Source organism: Canis lupus, chromosome 33 (assembly GCF_003254725.2).
Source record: "Canis lupus dingo isolate Sandy chromosome 33, ASM325472v2, whole genome shotgun sequence".
NCBI lineage: Eukaryota > Metazoa > Chordata > Mammalia > Carnivora > Canidae > Canis > Canis lupus.
In genome coordinates, this window is record NC_064275.1 from 29,404,145 (window position 1) to 29,423,946 (window position 19,802).

Here is a 19,802-nt window from a genome sequence, read left to right on the forward strand (position 1 = left end):
GAAGAATTGGAACTTTTAACTCTAAATTTAATCACATGCCTAGTGGCTACTGCATTAAGCAGTGCATCTTTAAGCACTGTTTTACCCGCATCCACAAATTTTATATGATCATTAAATTCAAATTTGCCTAATTCCTCTCGTGATTTTATCTTTGACCCATAAAGTACTTACAAATACGTAACTTGATTTCATGATGTTCTGGGGTTTCCTGGATATCTTGTGACTGATTTTTCACTCCACTGTGGTCAGAGAATACAAGTGTATAATTTTAAAACCTTCATTAACACTTGCTTTACAGCCCAGACTATGTTCTATCATGCATACATGAAAAAAAAATATCTTGCAGTTGTTGGAGGTAGTGTTCCATAAATGTAGATTGAGGTGGCTGATAAAGTGGTCTAAATCTTTTGTCTTGATTTGTCTAATAATTCTGTTGACTGCTAAGTGGGTGTTAAAAGTCTACTATAGGGAATCCCAGGGTGGCTAAGCGGCTTTGTGCCTGCCTTCAGCCCAGGGCATGATCCTGGGGACCCGGGATCGAGTCCCACATCCGGCTCCCTGCATGGAGCCTGCTTCTCCCTCTGCCTGTGTCTTTGCTTCTCTGTCTCTCATGAATAAATAAAATCTTAAAAAAAAAAAAAAAAAAAAACCTACTATAGCAGGGTGCTAACTGGCTCAGTCAGTACAGCATGTGACTCGATCTTAAGGACATGAATTCAACCCCCACATTGGGTGTGGAGGCTATTTAAAAAAATTTTTTTAATCTATAGCAAAATTGTCAGTTTCTTCCTTCAATTCTTACACTTTTTATTCATGTATTTTAAGGCTGTTAGGCACATATTCATACTATCTTCCTGATGAACTGTCCGTTTTATCAATATGAAATGTTCCTAAGTTTTACCTATGGCAATAATCTTTGTATTGAAGTCTGTTTTTTAAGATTTTATTTATTCATGAGAGACAGAGGCAGAGGGAGAGGCAGGCTCCACGCAGGGAGCCCGACGTGGGACTCGATCCCGGGTCCCTAGGATCAGGCCCTGGGCTGGAGGCAGCGCTAAAACACTGAGCCACCCGGGCTGCCCCTTGAAGTTTGTTTTTTCTGGGATGTAATATAGCCACTCCAGTCTAATGCTAATTTGCATGTTCTATTTTTTTCCATCTTTGACTTTAGACTCATCTGTGTCTGTAAAGTTTCTTATAGGGGTCACCTGGGTGGCTCAGCCGTTGAGCCTCTGCCTTCAGCTCAGGTCATGATCCCACGGACCTGGGATCAAGTCCCACATCAGGCTCCCCGCCGGAGCCTGCTTCTCCCTCTAGGTTTCTACCTCTGTGTCTCTCATGAATAAAATCTTTAAAAAAAGTTTCTTATAGGCAGCATATAAATGAGTTTCTCCCCTAACCCACTGTCAGTCTTTTAATTAAATGTTAATAGGTCAATGTGTTAATTATTGATATGGTTGGACTTTGGCATACCATTATTCAGTTGGTTGGTCTCCTTTTTGTTTCTGCCTAACACTTCAGGTTTTACTCCAGTGTTTGCCTTTGTTTTTAAAGCCCTTGGGTATTTTTCCCCCTATTTTAACCAGTTTATCATTATAAGCAATGGCAGAGTTGGGTTGTAGGGCTTACATCGTGATAGTGGAACCAAACCACCCATGTGTGCTTTTATGAAGGTTTCATGGGCATTCTCACGAATGCATAGACTACTTTAAAAGTATACACAAGAAATTGGGGGTTGTGAATTCGGGGAGAAATTGTGAAAAACAAGAGGGAAAACTTACCTTTCAATACAGACCATCCCTCTGTACTTTGACCAGTAGTATGTATGTATTTTCAAAAAAGGGTATTAACTAGTCAAAGTAGTTCCATGTGGGATGGACTAAACAGTAGGTAAAGGACAGATGTAGCAAACAGCAAAGGCTCTAACCTCATCACTTAGAAAAGTAAATCTACTGGTAGTCACAAGAAAGATAACAGTATCTGAAGTGTGATATTCCAAGTGAAAGTCTATCTTGCGGATAAGCACATCTTTAAATATTTGTTTAGGTCTGCCTCCTGGCCCACCATTTTTCACATAGGCACCTTCCCCTGTAGAATCCAGCAGTTTAGCTATCGTTATGCTTCTCCGCAAGGGTATGCATGCAGCTACTCATTCTCACGGGAAAATCTGGGCAATCAAAAAGCTTCCCTATTCTAGTGGGGGCAACTCCTGCAATCCTACTGAAGAGTCCTGGCTGGCACTTGTAGTGATGAGATTAAATCATATAATGGCTTTTTTGGTAACTGTATAGTAGAAAGCCTATATTAAAAAAAAAAAAAGCCAAAAACCTTAACAATCATGCCTTTTGCTATAGCAGCAGTGTCTGTTAAGTCGCTATGGAGATCTTGAAATGTGGGTATTCCAAATTGAGCTGTAAGTACAATGGATTTTGAAGCATTACCCTGAAAAGAGGAATATAAACTATTTTGACATTAATTTTTAATGGATACATGTTGAAATGATAGTATTTTGGATATATGGAGTTATATATAGAAAAATCTCACTGTTTCTTTTTAGTTTTTTAATGTGGCTATAAGGACATTTCACAGCTCATATTTCTGGGGGGAGAATCTTAACTAGAGTATTCCTAACAAAAACTCATGACCAGTTGGACATCCACGTGTAAAAAAATCTATACAGACTATAATACCCTTTACAAAAATGAGTTCAAATGTAAAATGCAAAACTTACAAAGGCATCGTCAAGAGAATAAGAAACCAAACCACAGACCAGGTGAAAATATTTGCAAAACACATTATCTGACAAATGAGTTATCCAAAATATACAAAAAGTTCTTAAAGCAATAAAATGAATCTAATTAGAAAGAGGCAAAAGACCTGAACAGACACCTCAAAGATATACACTTGATAAACATGAAAAGATGCTTAACATAATGCCAACAGCAAAATGGAAATTAAAACAATGTATCACTACACACCTATTAGAATAGTCAAAACCCCAAACGCTTGACACCACCAAATGCTAGCAAGTATGCGAAGCAACAGGAACTCACTCACTGCTATAGGAATTCAAATGGTAAAGCAACTATGGAAGACACTTTGGCAGTTTCTCACAAAACTAAACATGCTATTACTGGATGATTCAGCAACCGCACTCCTTGGTATTTACCCAAATGAACTGAAAACACATCCACATAAAAACCTGTCCAGATATGTTTGTAGCAGCTTTATTTGTTAATTGCCAAAACTTGGGAACAACGGAGAGGTCCTCAGTAGATGAATGGATAAATAAACTAAGTTACATCCAGGCAATGGAATAAAATTCAGCACTAAAAAGAAGTGAGCTATCAAGCCATAAAAATACATGTAGAAACCTTACACACATATTACTACGAAGTGAAAGAAGCCAACTTGAGAAGGCTACACACTGTGCAATTCTCTAACTACGTGACATTCCGGAAAATTCAAAAGTATGGGGACAGTAAATAGACCAGTGGTTGTCAGGGATTAGGGGAGGGAAGATGAAGAGGCAGAGAAGAGGGTTTTCAAGGCAGTAAAACTATGATTTGTCCATACTCATAGAATGAACAACACTGAAAGTAAACCTTAATGGAGACTATGGACTTTGGGCCATAATGATGTCAATGTGTGTTCATCAATTGTAACTTGTATCCTACTCTGGTGGAGGATGTTGATAGTGGGGGAAGCTGGGCCAGGGTGTGTAGGCAGAGAGTAAATGGGAACTCCATCCTTTTTCAATTTTTCTGTGAACCCAAAACTGCCCTAAAACAAAACAAAACAAAAAAAGGACACCTGGGCAATTCAGTGTTTAAGCGCCTTTGGCTTGGGTCGTGATCCCATGATCCTGGGATCAAGCCCTGCATTACACTCACTGCAGGGAACCTGCTTCTCCCTCTGCCTATGTCTCTGCCTGTGTGTCTCTCATGAATAAATAAATAAAATCTTAAAAATAAAATAAAACCAATTTTAAAAAATGACAACTCAGTGTTTCAAGCATTTTATTAAGTCAGATAAGGAACTTCCACACTGTTGCATATACCAGCTTGGACACAATTTTAAGGGCATATCACTTGTTTACAAAGATACAGACGAGCAAAAGGTTGGCCAGTCTAATAAGCCATGGTTAGCCAACTAAAATTTCAAGAATATTCAAAGAGGAAACATAGTAAAGGTCATGCAAGTTTAGAATAGCGAGTCATGATAGAGCTCACTTATTTTATCCTTTACCCTCAAAATGCACTTGATATCTATAATCAGAAAAAATCTGAAGTTCAGCAGGTTGTCACTACTCAGATACACATTTCATTCAGGAATATTAAGTCTCTTACCACTTACTGGCTTTTTAAATTAGAAATAACTGAATCCTCACCATAGACGAGGTTTTTGAAGAGATTTACTGCTGTACATGGATGCCCATTATTCATATGATGTCTTCAAGTTCTGGAGCTTTATCATTAAAGTATGAGAAAGCATGATACCCAAACCAGGAATCCCAGCTATGACCTTTCTGCTTGGCTACACTAAATACCAGTTCAAGATAAAATGCTGTGAAGACTAAAAAGACCAAAAGCAGTGAAGCTGTAATAATCTATGTCTTCTAGGTTAGCTTAAGCAGGTGATGCTAAGTCTAAGAAACGTAAGAGACTCTACGGACTTTTTCTTAGGTGTTGATTTCTTCAGGGTGAACTGTCCTATGACAAACAGCTGATTATCAAGTTTATAATGATGGTTGACTAGAAAATAAAGTCTTTAGTCATGTAGCTTCAAACTCATTTGTTCACATCTATATTTAACTTAAAACCACCACATACTAATGGGTAGGTAGAAATGATCAAAGATCCTTTTGCAAGCTTCGCTTCCCTACACCCTTCACCCCCCACCCCCGCCCCTCCACGAGCCTTGCAGGCAAATTTCCCGATTTAAGCTAAAAGGTCAATTCTGGATTCAAAGTAATATAAACTAAGTTTACAGGAAACAACATGCAAATAAGGGGATAAAGTTAAATTCATTTGTCAACAGCAAACATTATAAATGTATACTACTATCCCGCTAAACAGAAGACCTGGAGAAACCACAAGTGAAATACTACATTAGGTTTAAAAACAAAGAATCTTGAAGGAAGTAATTTTATTTTATAGTGGTTGAATTCACTCACCAAATGTTTAATGACCATAAAATGTTTCTGCAACTAAAACTAAAAGAGAATTACAGGGAGCTGGGAATACATGTTAGATACTAACGATCTTCAAGCTTTGAAGATGTCATTGCATGAAGAAAATTATGGGAAACACTGTTCCCGATAATTACGTACACCCTTAGTGTAACATATGGAGATCACTGTCTCCGATATAGACACTGTGGTAGGCAAAAACTACCTTGTTCTTTATACATTATGGAAGACACTGCTCCCGATAATGTGAGTTAGGTTTGTGACAAAGGTACTGGAAATTTTGCAAAATTCGAATTAAAGTTACACCATGGATAAACTGAGCGGTAAAATTTCACACATAGGAGTACTATCACAGCCTTTAAGTGACATTAATTTATAACTTGGTCACAATTCCTTTCCTTTAAGAGAACTTCCACTTTTATCTGGTTGGCTAAACAGAAGTGTAACTTGATTAGCAACTCCTAATTAAATGGAATTCTTCACCGATATTTAGCTTTATAATTTTATTTGGCTTGTGGCTGTTTTCTAGAACCCTCAAATGTTGACCATAAATGCAAAACTTCCAGTATCTGTTGGGTTTTATTAGCAGATGCTGCTTTTATAAAAAAAAACGACAGTATAACTGTCATAATTATGGAAGGCACTGCTTCCGATAATTATCTTCTATAAAAAAAACACCATTTATAGTGAACTCTGTCACTGATAAATAAACAATAAATATCTCAGTGCCAAAATGATAGAAAGCTTTTCCAAAAAATTAACACTTTGGCCAAAATTTGGCAGTGTGTTCTTTAACGTCTGACAAACTGAGTTTGAAATTAAACACCTGAAGCTGGTTCTCTTTTAAAAAATACTTTGGGAAACACAAAAACCACAAAAAACTAATAAAGGCTTATGGGGCAGGGGCAGAGGAAAATAAAATATAGGTCTTTGGCTTCTGGTCTCCCCTCTCATAAATAACCTTGAGGTTAACGCATTAAGGCCTTATTCCTGTGATAACGGTTGAACCTCATCTTATCCAGCTGAAGGACCTGTTTCAGATCTCCTGGGCAAGAAAACAAGTCCCATCTCTTCTGAAAGTTAACTGTTTCATTCAGGGATATGGAAACCAGCTAAATCCTTAAAGAAGGCATATATCTCGTTTGGAGAATGAGGTCTTAACACCTGGTATCTCCTATCCAGCTTCAGGTGAAGGTAGAGGATCACACTAAGCTACCATTTTCAACCTTTAGCAGATACCACCCTCCTACTCCCCCTTAGAAGATACCAGTTCACGTCCTTAGGATTTAGAGCAATAGTTCATGTAACTGGTTCTTACTTTTTCATAACTGTAACAATAAAGAGGCAGTTACCATACAAAGCATTTAAAATTTTAGAGATAATCAGAGAAGATTCTATCTTGAATATCTTTAAGTGGTTATGCACTTTAACTTGAAGTACAAGTACCTACCCCCGTATGAAAAGCTGCTGCCTAAAGACATCTAGGAGTATCAAGGTGGTTGGGTAGAAATTTAACGATATTAGGTTCTGTAGTCCTACTAAAAATTGAGCACAACCAGCACAAGTCTAAAAGTCACACTACCCTGATGTTCTTATAGAAGTGATGGGCATCACATTTAAAGCTCATTGTCAATGTCCCATATGTCACCAGAGAGGGCATTTGCAGCTCCTTGAATAGTCCAAGTTGCTAGAGCCAACTGATTTCTCAACAGTGTTTCATTAAAAGCACTCTTATTTTTCTGACGCAGCTTCAAATGCTCCACTAAAGCTGGCAGAGTGTGAGAGCCAGAACCCCAGAAGATATGACGGAAAGGAGAATCTCTTGGAGATACATAGGGTGACAGGAAGTTATGTTCCACCTACAAAAGCAAAAACACAAGAGAATTTACACAGATTTCTTGCTGTGAGGGAAGGACCTGATATCAGTAAGACAACTGTCCTTCTCTCACTTTAAATGTTAAAATCCCCCACATTTAAGGATGTGGAGAACCAGGCTACTAATCTTCTAACGTTAAAATTATAAACTGTCAATTCCTTTGTAAAAGTGAACTAATTGCATTGTTTTTTTTTTTTTTTTAGTTGCAGCATATATATGGAAGATTTACAATTTCCCATTGTAATCAAGTCTTCTACCTCCTTCCTAGCAGATTAAGATAAAAGCTGTTAAGGGCTGAAAACAGGAATACAGATAAAATGACAGCTAAAAACCATTAGTGATCCTTTCCTAAAAATGTTTTTAAAATCTAAAAAGGTTACGTCTAGGTCAAATGCCTCTTGTATTTCTACTTTAGATATGTCAGTTCAAGGTCTTGCTAATAAGAGTTAAAAAATCTGTGCTCAGGGCGCCTGGGTGGCTCAGTGGGTAAAGCATCTGCCTTTGGCTCAGGTCATCAACCCAGGGTCCTGGGATCGAGCCCTGCGTCAGGCCCCCTGCTCAGCGGGGAGCCTGCTTCTCCCTCTGCTGCTCCTCCTACTCTCTCTCTCTCTCTCAAAAATAAATAAATAAAATTTAAAGAACATTAAAAGAAATCTGTACTCAATTTTTCCCCCCCCAAACACACAAGGGTTTATTTACAAGCTCGAGCTTGGGTCCAAGTATACCCGACACAGCAGAGCAGGGACTTGGACCCCGAGGTGGGTTTCAGCTTAGTTTTAAGGAATGGTCTAGTCTGTACTCAATTTTAAAGCAGCACAGGATTCTAGGCTCCTGGAGTTACTACTCTAGTTTTTAGAAATGCAAGATTTACCAATTAAAAATCAGCATACTTTTCTTTTCAGTTCTCTTTGGGCATTTACTTACTTTCATGATACGGTCATTGATCTCCCTCATAACAAATCTGTTTGTTCTCTCTGCGTTCTTATAATCTGTTGTTAGTCTGGAGGTGGCTCGGAAAAAGTCTCCACGAGCAGAATACAGCCACTGTAGGTTCAGACCCATCTCCTGAAGGAGAAAGACATTAAACTCTCCATTAGATGTTCTATTTCTAAGGATGTTATTCCACGTTATCTTTCTAATTTAGTGGTTACAACTGCAATGATTCTGATAAGGGGATGACTCCTGGACAAAGCTCAAGACTCCAAGAATGCTAGACTTAAACACCTTACCTAGGAGGTCCCAGACTCTACGAACTTGAATATATTTGTATCTAGGGACGCCTGGGTGGCTCAGCAGTTGAGCATCTGCCTTTGGCTCAGGGCATTATCCTGGGGTCCCAGGATCGAGTCCCACATCAGCCTCCCTGCGTGGAGCCTGCTTCTCCTTCTGCCTGTGTCTCTGCCTCTTTCTCTCTCTCTCTGGGTCTCTCATGAATAAATAAATAAAATCTTAAATATATATATATACATATTTGTATCTGAGCCTGGCAGATGGCGTATTTATCCATTCTTAGCCTCACAAGGAAGCTGTCCTCAACAAGAAATATAACAGGCAGCCGGGGTGGCTCAGCAGTTTAGCGCCACCTTCGGCCCAAGGCGTGATCATGGAGACCCGGATCGAGTCCCACATCAGGCTCCCTGCATGGAGCCTGCTTCTCTCTCTGCCTGTGTCTCTGCCCACCCCCCTCGTGAATAAATAAATAAAATATTAAAAAAAAAAAAAAAAGAAATACAACATAATTTACTCAATACATAATTCCTGTACCATATATTGTTTCCAGTCCAATTTCCCTATAGGGGAAATTTTAAACATTTTGGCTCAATGAACTTCAGAATTCAGTGATTTGTCTCCAAAGTCCCATTTTCTAATCAATTACAATTAGTTTCAAGTTTCAAGAAAGCCATAATCATTAAGATTTATCAGTGATTTACTTCATTTAAGGGATCCGTTATGGATAACGGATCCATATTAATTCCATAACGAGCTGGAAACTATATACTAATATTAACTTCATTTTGTCAAGCATTTGAATATAACACAGCAGGATCAACACTATAACTATTGTTATTTGGGGGATCCCTGGTGGCTCAGTAGTTTAGCGCCGCCTTCGGCCCACGGCGTAATCCTAGAGACCTGGGATCGAGTCCCACATCGGGCTCCCTCCCGCATCGGGAGCCGGTTTCTCCCTCTGCCTGTGTCTCTGCCTCTCTGTGTGTGTCTCTCATGAATAAATGAATTAGAAAAACAAAAACTATTGTATTTGGGTATAACTATTGGCTATGTTCTATCTCCATTTGTGAGATCCCTGGAAGGCATATATGACATACGGCCTGAACTCATAGGTTCAGTCATGGTTCAAATTTTTATATTCTCTGGGACCTCTTTATAAGTTGCTTGAAATTACAAACTTAACATATCTTGGCTAATTAGACTCCAAAATACTTACTGTGGTGTATTCTAGATTTATAACCCACCACTTCTCAGCTTTCCTTTCAAATGAGTTATGAATTCTAAAAAAAATTATACATTAGTTCACTTTGAAACATACTTCAGCTACCAATCATGTCCTTCCTCAGGAACCACTAAACATCGCTCTTCAAACTGGTATTTCAGCAATGAGAACCTGATTTTAGGGCATCTGGGTGGCTCAGTGATTGACCATCTGCCTTTGGCTCGGGTGGTGATCCTGGGTTCCTGGGATGAGTCCCGCATCAGGCTCCCTGTGAAGAGCCTGCTTCTCCTTCTTCCTATGTCTTTGCTTCTCTCTGTATGTCTTCTCATGAATAAATATTTTTTAATCCTTTTTTTAAAAGATTTTATTTATTTATTCATGAGAGAGATAGAGGCAGAGACACAGGCAGAGGGAGAAGCAGGCTCCATGCAGGGAGCCCGATGTGGGCCTCGATCCCGGGTCTCCAGGATCAGGCCCCAGGGTGAAGGTGGCACTAAACCACTGAGCCACCACCCGGGCTGCTCTTTAAAAATCTTAAAAAAAAAAAAAAAAAAAAAGAAAGAAAGAAAGGAAAGAAAGGAAAGAAAGGAAAGAAAGGAAAGAAAGAAAGAAAGAAAGAACCTGATTTTAATTAATGCTCACCTTTATGTCTGTCCTGAATTGGTTCATATCCCTCACAAATGAAAGTATTCTGTCATTATACATCTCATAGTTCAGGTTCAATTCAAGATCATAGGTAAGTTTCATTATAAGCTGACCAGCTACTTCTGCTGCTCCACGTGCCATTTTGTTCAACTGAGGAATTTTCTGATTCAGGTTCTCATAGAGATCCATGGTAGTACCCAAGTAAGGATAATCTGTGTCCTGAAAAACAAAGCTAGGTGAATGGACTCACAGGTGGGTCATCAGAGTAGGAGCCTCACATTTGTCTTACCATCAAGGTGATAGTAGTTGCGATTCTTCCTTGCCCACTATTCTGGTACCACTTTTGCTACTTCCTCTGAACCTAACCTACTTCTAGAACGAGCGCTTTCTTCTAGGTCCTATAGAATTCTTATTCTATTGCATTATATACCCTGAACAGATAGATCTCTAGCCAAATTTCTTGAGGTTATATCTTTGTTTTCTTCTCTCTGAGAAGTTTGGCTCATTAAATGACGAAAGAGGACAGCATGCATGAAGTGTGCTTTTAGACTAAACTTGACCTTTTTTTTTTTTTTAAACTTGACCTTTCTAATGATTCAGCACTCAATCCATTCATACATGTTACCTTTCTAACAAGAATGTCTTAAAAAAAAAAAAAAAGAATGTCTAATGCTCACATGAAGTTCTCTACCTTCATTAGACAAAGTATTTCTTCAACTCTATTTCCTACCATTGTCCTCGGTGACAATCTCACTGATAATCTTTTGATCTGACCTCAATTCTTTGACTATATGGTTCTATATTACCTGCTAGATTTTTGACATCTTAGAAATCAGTAAGAAAAGAAGTTTTTAAAAAACCTTCCGGAGATCAACAGAATTCACCCATAAATCTCCTCAACCCTACCTAGGACCAGACATTCAGTTCTTCCTAGTAGACTAAACAGATAACTGTGATCAGCTATTTCAATGCCATCCACACTGCTGTTCTAGCGGAAGGTCAAGAGAGTTCCAGCTATGTTCAACTCCAGATCCAGAGCTTACATCCACTCAGACCTTTCCCTCCCTAGTCCCAGGCCAAAACACCCAGTGATAAGAAGTCACATGAGGCCCTGGCCTCTGTGGAATGAATAATTTGATGCCAAAGCCAACGGCTTCCACCCTGACCTCCTATACTAATTCTAAGATCTCTTCACCCCTTAGAGCCCACTCCAGGGCTGGCTTTCCAACTCTAGCACTTTGGCACAGAAGCCTTCATCATTTGTTTACTCAGTAGCTTTCAGTGCCTCCAAACTGGCACCTAAAACAAGGTAATCTTGCTCTCCTACAACTTGGTCAGTCTCATAAAGTTGTCTTATAACAACAACTTACATCTGTTTGGCTTTTCTGCTTTTTACTTATAATCCCTGTTTAAGAGATTAACATCTCTGGACAAATGTCTAGAACCATGTTTTAACACGTATCAAGAAAAGCAATGTCCAGGTGAACCTTCCGTTTGGTGGAAATATTCTGTACTTGCAGGGTCCAGTAGGTAACCTTGTTATTAAAACTCATCATACCTAATTGAAAAGACATTCCAGCAAACAAATTCAACTGCTAATTAAGCTAATTGAGAAAAAGTCTACATTAAGACTGGTAATAAGGGAGCATACAATAACTATACATGTCTAACTTCTTAAAACATCTTAAGCATTCTAGGATACTCAAAATCAATCAAAAAAGATCTAAGATATAACTTTAGAGTTCTTTAGACTTACCTCACAAAAACAGAAAGAAACTGCTGGGATTCCAGAATACGCAAGGAAAGGGAAAGCAGCATTATCCAAAGACAATTTCTCGCTGCAAGGAAAGCAAAAATGTGTCTAGAAAGTTTTCTAAAGAGCACTGTGCTATCATGCAACCCCACCCCATCCCCAAATAAATTCTTAAATTGACTCTAAGTATAGGTAAGCTCACTGCAAGGGGAGGGTTAGATTTCTACCTACCACAGCAGGTACTACTGGATGATTCTGCTTTTCTATAAGCTGTTCATTCACTTTTCTCAACTTACACTTTGTTGATCCAGTTGCTGTCCCGATAAAGAGACTGCCCAGTAATTGGATGTTTCACCTATAAAATAAAAAATTAAAAAAAATTAGTGTCACTAAAATGAATCTTTCTAAACATAGTTATTCACAAACATATTTAAGATCTATAAACATTATAAAAAAATTTATTGTATCTTCTTGAAAAAAATTTAAGACCGTTAAAACAATCTCAACTTTCTAAAGTTATTCCTACTAAGCTCATGGTATCAATTCCTTTAGTTACAGGGAGCAAAAAATGTTCTCCTTTAACCATTTTAAAAGTGGCTTAGCCACAATTTCAAAAACCCTTTCTAGCATTCATGATATGCCTATCTTCTTTCTGGTTTTTTCCTTGTAGCACATTTTATACTACCACAACCTAACCTGCAAATACATTACAGCCTTGTTGGAGACGCTACAGCAATTCCTAATTTCCCATAGGATCAACGCCAAGTACTCTGACCCTTCTTCCCTCCGTCTTTTTTTTTTTTAATTTTTTTTTAAATTTTTATTTATTTATGATAGTCACAGAGAGAGAGAGAGGCAGAGACATAGGCAGAGGGAGAAGCAGGCTCCATGCACCGGGAGCCTGATGTGGGATTCGATCCCGGGTCTCCAGGATCGCGCCCTGGGCCAAAGGCAGGCGCCAAACCGCTGCGCCACCCAGGGATCCCCTCTCCGTCTTTTTTTTTTTTTTTTTTAATTTTACTTATTAATGATAGGCACACAGTGAGAGAGAGAGAGAGAGGCAGAGACACAGGCAGAGGGAGAAGCAGGATCCATGCACCGGGAGCCCGACGTGGGATTCGATCCCGGGTCTCCAGGATCGCACCCTGGGCCAAAGGCAAGCGCTAAACTGCTGCGCCACCCAGGGATCCCCGCTCCGTCTTTAATCGTTCCGCAGACACCTGGGTGGCTCAGCAGTTAAGCATCTGCCTTCAGCTCAGGTCATAGTCATAATCTCTGGGTCCTGAGATCAAGCCCCAAGTCAGGCTTCCTGCTCAGCAGGGAGTCTACTTCTCCCTCTTCCTCTGTGCTCTCTCTCAAGTAAATAAAATCTTTACAAAAAAAAAAAAAAAATCCAAGATATGGCCTCTAAACCTATTAGCTAAACCATATCCCTCCTTATTGCCAAACTATGGTCATTCACATGCCTGTCTTTACCCAATGAATACTGCATCTGGCCTTCTTGTTTAAGTATTAGGTATAGTTCATTTATTAAAAAAAAAAAATTTAAAGACTATTTTTAAGCAATCTCTACGCCAAACATGGGGCTTGAACTCACAACCCCGAGATCAAGAGTTGCACTGCATACTCCACTGACTGAGCCAGACAGGTACCCCTCCAGTTTAAAGCTTCCGTAACATTCTAACTCCACAGACACCCCCCACTGAATACCCATAGTACTGCTTAAGCCTCAGGAAATTCTGCAATGTTCCAAAACAGACTACATATTTTTTGACATCAGAGCCCTTCATGTACCACCTCCCTCACCTTATATTTACTGAGAATAAATATGTTGTTTACCCTCACCTCACATGGTTCAATAGAGCAAATAAGCCAAGAAATGACTTAAATAATGCTGCTAAAGAATTTATTCTAAATTCCTATACTTGAAAAAAAAATAAATTCCTCTAATTGGTTACACTTCTGATGGCTTAAATATCATTTTCCATCTTTTTGTAAATTAGATGAAAACAGGGGAATCCCTGGTGGCTCAGCAGTTTAGCTCCTGCCTTCAGCTCAGGGCGTGATCCTGGAGCCGTAGGATCGGGTGGGCTCTCTGCATGGAGCCTGCTTCTTTCTCTCCCTCTGCCTGTGTCTCTGCCTCTCTCTATGTCTCTCATGAATAAATAAAATCTTAAAAAAAAATTAGATGAAAAATTAAAAGTTACAAATTTTGGAAAATTAGGTATATACTCACATCTTTCATCGTTTTCTCAAGAAGTGAATATAACAGTGGGCTTGCAGAAACCTTGAAGTTGCTGGTACCTGCAAAGAGATTGTTTTAACATTGTCCCTTCTTAAGTAATTTTTACATGGCTACTTCTACAACTAAAAGTACTCGACAAGAAGGAAGGCAATAATCTAGATGAGTGGCCAAATACAACTATCCTCTTCAAGTAGACAAAAGTGTGATTTAAGAGTCAAGGTTTTGGCAACTGCTAACCCTAATTTGACTCAACTGAAGCTCTTACTCCTAAATTTGCAGATGTTAATGTTAATGATTTGTTTTTTGGTACCTTTCTAGTCCACCTATATTAGAGCACTCATCTGCTAGCTACTGTCAACTTCCCATACTCCATACATTCTGCTGTACAGGTAAGAGGGCAATAAAGATTTAGTTCAATTTTAGCTCCTTCCCTCTTTCTTTCCAGTGAGATATTTCACTATTCTCAGTTCATCCACTGGCTTACGTTTAGAACATTCAAACATTCGTGATGTCACCATCTAGCTAAATGTGAATGAATTAGTCTCTAGAAAGACCATTCTATATGGTATGGTTTAGTTACTTCTGGTCTAAAAATTAGTCCTGACTAGTGGTTCTCAGACTTTAGTGCATCAGAATCACTCAGTGTTTGTTAAAATACAGTTAAAACATAGAAGGTCTGAAATTTTACATTTCTAACAGTTCCCAGGTGATTCTAATGCTGCTAAATGAGGACCACACAGGGAACCTGCATTAAACAAAGCAATCTGCACCCATTCCATAATTTAGTGGATGACTTAAAGCTAAGTCAGTCTTAATCAGGGAATGGACTATGTAAATTGTAAAAAATAATCAGTATCGTTTTAGAAAGTTTTCTAAATAGTTTATCTGAATTCATAAGTAGCTGACGAAAAGATACTTACCAAGAATAGCTTTATCCAGATTAATGTAAGTGAAAGCCTTTAAATGCAAGGAAGAAAGGTATCCCTAGAAGAGAAAGAAAAATACTAAATGTACCAATGTGTTAATCTAATTGTCACATAGAGTAGCTATTACTAGGGACATCTTTTAAATTTATAGTCAATTGAGACTAAATATACAAAGGCAAAAATGATATACAGTTGACTTCCCTAACACAGGGGTTATGGGTGCTGAGCCCCCAACGCAACTGAAAATGCACAATGCACATGTAACCTGACTCCCCCAAACTGAACTACTAATAGCTTACTGTTAACTGGAAGCTTTATAAAAAAAAAAGTTGATTAATGTATATTTTGTATATGAATTATGTACTATATTCTTACAATACAGTAAGCTAGATAAAAGAAAAATGCAAGAAAATCATAAGAAAGAAAATACAGGGACTCCTGGGTGGCTCAGCGGCTGAGCATCTATCTGCCTTTGGCTCAGAGCATGATCCCGGAGTACTGGGGATCGAGTCCCACAAGGTGTTCCCTGTAGGGAGCCTGCTTCTCCCTCTGCCTATGTCTCTGCCTCTCTCTGTGTCTCTCATGAATAAATAAGTAAAAATCGAAAGAAAGAAAGAGAGAAAGAAGAAAAGAAAAGAAAAGAAAAGAAAAGAAAAGAAAAGAAAAGAAAAGAAAAGAGAAAAGAGAGAAAGAAAGAGGGGGGAGGGGAGGGGAGGGAAAGGGAAAGGGAAAGGGAAAGGGAAAGGGAAAGGGAAAGGGAAAGGGAAGGAAGGAAGGAAGGAAGGAAGGAAGGAAGGAAGGAAGGAAGGAAGGAAGAGAAAGAAAGGAAAGAGAAAGAAAGAAAGAAAGAAAGAAAGAAAGAAAGAAAGAAAGAAAGAAAGAAGAAAAGAAAGGAGAAGAGAAGAAGAGAGAAGAGAAGAGAAGAGAAGAGAAGAGAAGAGAAGAGAAGAGAAGAGAAGAGAAGAGAAGAGAAGAGAAAGAAGAGAAAAGAAAAACTACAGCTAGAGGACTATACTGTATTTTTTTTTTAATTTTTATTTATTTATGATAGTCACAGAGAGAGAGAGAGAGAGAGGCAGAGACACAGGCAGAGGGAGAAGCAGGCTCCATGCACCGGGAGCCCGACGTGGGATTCGATCCCGGGTCTCCAGGATCGCGCCCTGGGCCAAAGGCAGGCGCTAAACCGCTGCGCCACCCAGGAATCCCGAGGACTATACTGTATTAAAAAAAAAATCCACATAAGTTGACCTGCACAGTTCAAACCTGTGTTGTTCAGGATCAACTCTAATCAAATCTAAAAAAACATGGTTTCTGGAGGACAAATTAAGTCAAAACAAGTTCAGCTGCCCACTCTAGGTAGTTCAAATACACTACCTCTAGCCATTCAGTGGCACCAATTGCTCCAAAGTCTCCAGCACTCCAGCTGGCAAAGACAATGCTTCTGCTGGGTTTAAAGCCACCTAAAGGATAACAAAAAATTAGTTTTATCTTGGGAAAGGTTATAGGTAGGCAACTGACTTAAGATGAAATCAGAAATTTCTAATTCAAGACAGCAGATTCAAAAATACTTCTTTCCCTTTTGAGACCCCAGGTGAAAGAACAAAAAAAATAAAAATAAAATTTTTTAAAAGTAATCTACCAAAAGAAAATTAAAAGTAATCTACGAAGAACAGGATAAATCATTTTCAAATAAGACTTCAAACACATAGTAGGCACCAAGTTTCTACAGGAAGTCACTTTTTTTCAACTCAATTCTTTGAGCCCCGTATCTTCTGAATCAAGAGATACTTGGAAATCATGGTGTAACTACGATGTGTGCCTTCACCGAAACAATCTGCATATATGTTAATCACTTAAAATACTCGGTTACTTTACAAACAACTGTTATGAAAGTAAAAATTCACAAATTTAAGTTATAAGAGTTTTCAGAGAAAACATTAAGACAGCTTCTTTGGGGCTGTATGTGCCACTGCTCTCCATTTCTCTCCTTTCCTTGGATATATATTTTTCTGTATTATGTGCTTTTGCATAGAAGTTAAGCACTACAACTTACCCTATGACCCAGACTCAAGAATGTGATGGGGGTTTGCATGCATGGGTGTGTGTGTAGAGGAGTGGCATGTACTAAGAGAGAAAGGCTTGAAAGTTAAGTGTGAATATATTATAAATATACATGAACATATCCAGTATTCTAAGTATAATGTATAGAATTACATATTATAACTTTATAACAAAATTATAGAAAATAAGTAGAGGTATACCACTGCTTCCTTCAAAATAGATTCCTTAGAGACCATGCTAGATTTGCCCTATTATTCTGAATCTGTCAAATTAAGAATTAGAGTCCAGTACAACACTTTTTCGGTATTTCAAAGGAGTTGATTCCCAGTGCAATGAAGACACTGCATGGAAAGCTGTTTCAAAGTCAAAGGCAGAGCCAACAAAAGACAACCTACTTCGTACCTAAGAACTCAAGAGTCCGGCACAAGTGAGCCATAATAATATTGGTAAAAGTAAGAAAGCATATATATAACACATAGATCTTCAAGTTCACAAAATTTGTACTCTACCTTTTAAGACCATATCAGAGAATATCCGGGCAAGTTCCAATAGGAGAGCTGTTCCTACGCTAGACTTTGCAGCTCCAGGACCCCAGGCATCCCTCTGAGCCCCTATTACAACATAGCGATCTTAAAAAAAAAAAAGATAAATTATACAGTTAGCTCTTTTTACCTGTTTTCTAATATTGAACTCAAGAATAATCATGTTAGTAAAAAGGATAAAAATACAGTATATGTGCTAAGGATAAGGTGCTTCATCAAATCTGACTTAGAACTCTGGGAACCAAAAATTCACACGACAAAGAAAAATATTCACGTGACAATACTAATTTATTTTTCCTTATTAGTATTGCTACTCTTTTTCCAAATTACCAGTTAAGTTTACTCATCGACTACTTATTTGTGCCCTCTAATTATTCAATAAGCAACCTAAGTCCAAGGGCTTTCCTCACTAAATGGCAGGACTATTAGCTTCTGCTTAAATAGGTAGATGGTCTATTCGAGGGGGTCAGTAAATCACAGCCTACCTGCGCATTCAGTACATATCATTTATGGCTGTTTTCATGCTACAACGTCAAAGTTAAGTAATTGCAACAGAGACTGTATAGCCTGCAACATCTTTATCATCTGCCCCCTCTAAGAAGAAATGTGCTTACTGCTGATCCATTCAGTAACTTAAAAAGAGATTACCTAGTCATAATGGTCAGTTTTTGACCAGTTTATTTCCTAGAACCTATTATCTTCCAATAAAACTGACACTTAAACAGTTCGCTTCAGGACAGACAAGAGTCAGCATCCACAAAACCAAGCCAAAGCCAGCTTGCCAGCACTCCCTCTTCTGGCCACATTCTTAAGACAAAAAAAAAAAAAAAAACAAAAAACCAAGGGTCCTTACCAGGTTCTTCAAAACCTTTAATAACTCCAAAAACGTTAAAAATTCTTATCTCTTTCAGCACATTGTTCACAGTGAGATTCACATTCTTGTTTGAGGACGTTTCCAGCCTACACGAGGGGTCTATTTCCCAGGCAGAAGGACAGTCTCCTTCCATATTTCTAGAAAAATACAGACATCAGAGTTTTTTGTTTTTTTTTTTTAATTTTTATTTATGGTAGTCACACACAGAGAGAGAGAGAGAGAGAGAGAGAGAGAGAGGCAGAGACACAGGCAGAGGCAGAAGCAGGCTCCATGCACTGGGAGCCCGACGTGGGACTCGATCCCGGGTCTCCAGGATCGCGCCCTGGGCCAAAGGCAGGCGCCAAACCGCAGCGCCACCCAGGTATCCCTCAGTATACATTCTTATCCTAGTTATAAAATAATATTTTCTTGCTGCTGATGGTTAGGTCTATCTTCCCCTAATTCCTCATGTTACCCGAATAATGAGTGCTCTACTTATATGTCAAAACATAATTACTCCCCACTTTACAAGGGTAAGATAGGGAGCTGGCTTCACGAGTTAGGGAAGACTTGTAAGTGGTGATAAGAATGATCTGATTTGAAATTTAAGTAAAAGTCAATAAAAATCACCTATTAAAAAGGCCTCACAAATAGCATTTTAATAGTCACACAGTATTAGATATGTGTTCTTACATGTAGATGCTCTTCGTTTGAAACCAATCACCCTGTTAAGTAGAATATAGTTTAACTATCTATGGATCCCTGGGTGGCACAGTGGTTTGGCGCCTGCCTTTGGCCCAGGGCACGATCCTGGAGACCCGGGATCGAATCCCACATCGGGCTCCCAGTGCATGGAGCCTGCTTCTCCCTCTGCCTATGTCTCTGCCTCTCTCTCTCTCTCTGTGACTATCATAAATTAAAAAAAAAAAAAAAAAAAAAACTAAGTTAAAGAAATGTCATCAGCGAGGTTAGAGTAACTTGTTCTAGGTCACACAGCAAATAAATGCTCACGTTAAGTGTCTGAGAGTAGGTCTATATCCTATGCCAATGCCAGGTGGGAAATACGTCCAGATCAAAATAAAAACTAATGATAAGTACTCTAATCAGACTGGGTTCTGATTAGAGGGAGGATAGGATACCCAGGACTAATGAGTGTAAAGCATCTGGAAACTGTCACGAGATCGGAGGATAGTCAATCTACGAACCAGAAAACCTGAATTATTCTGTTGCTAAGAGAAAAATCTAGAACTAATGGGTC

The 19,802-nt window shown here is 38.8% G+C and overlaps 1 protein-coding gene across 1 annotated transcript in view; it reads right to left on the minus strand.

Moving 5' to 3' along the window:
- Positions 1-4,002: 4,002 nt before the first annotated feature.
- The window catches only part of TFRC (transferrin receptor), a 31,199-nt gene continuing 15,399 nt past the window's right edge, over positions 4,003-19,802 (minus strand). Inside the window, exons 10-19 of the mRNA XM_035709901.2 lie at positions 18,545-18,702; positions 17,659-17,778; positions 16,463-16,548; positions 15,083-15,146; positions 14,154-14,221; positions 12,214-12,272; positions 11,921-12,002; positions 10,162-10,383; positions 7,992-8,132; positions 4,003-7,050 (exon numbers count right to left, since the gene is read on the minus strand). Coding sequence (XP_035565794.1) covers positions 6,808-7,050; positions 7,992-8,132; positions 10,162-10,383; positions 11,921-12,002; positions 12,214-12,272; positions 14,154-14,221; positions 15,083-15,146; positions 16,463-16,548; positions 17,659-17,778; positions 18,545-18,702 — 1,243 coding nt within the window. The 3' untranslated portion in view covers positions 4,003-6,807. The remainder of the gene's footprint in view (positions 7,051-7,991; positions 8,133-10,161; positions 10,384-11,920; positions 12,003-12,213; positions 12,273-14,153; positions 14,222-15,082; positions 15,147-16,462; positions 16,549-17,658; positions 17,779-18,544; positions 18,703-19,802) is intronic.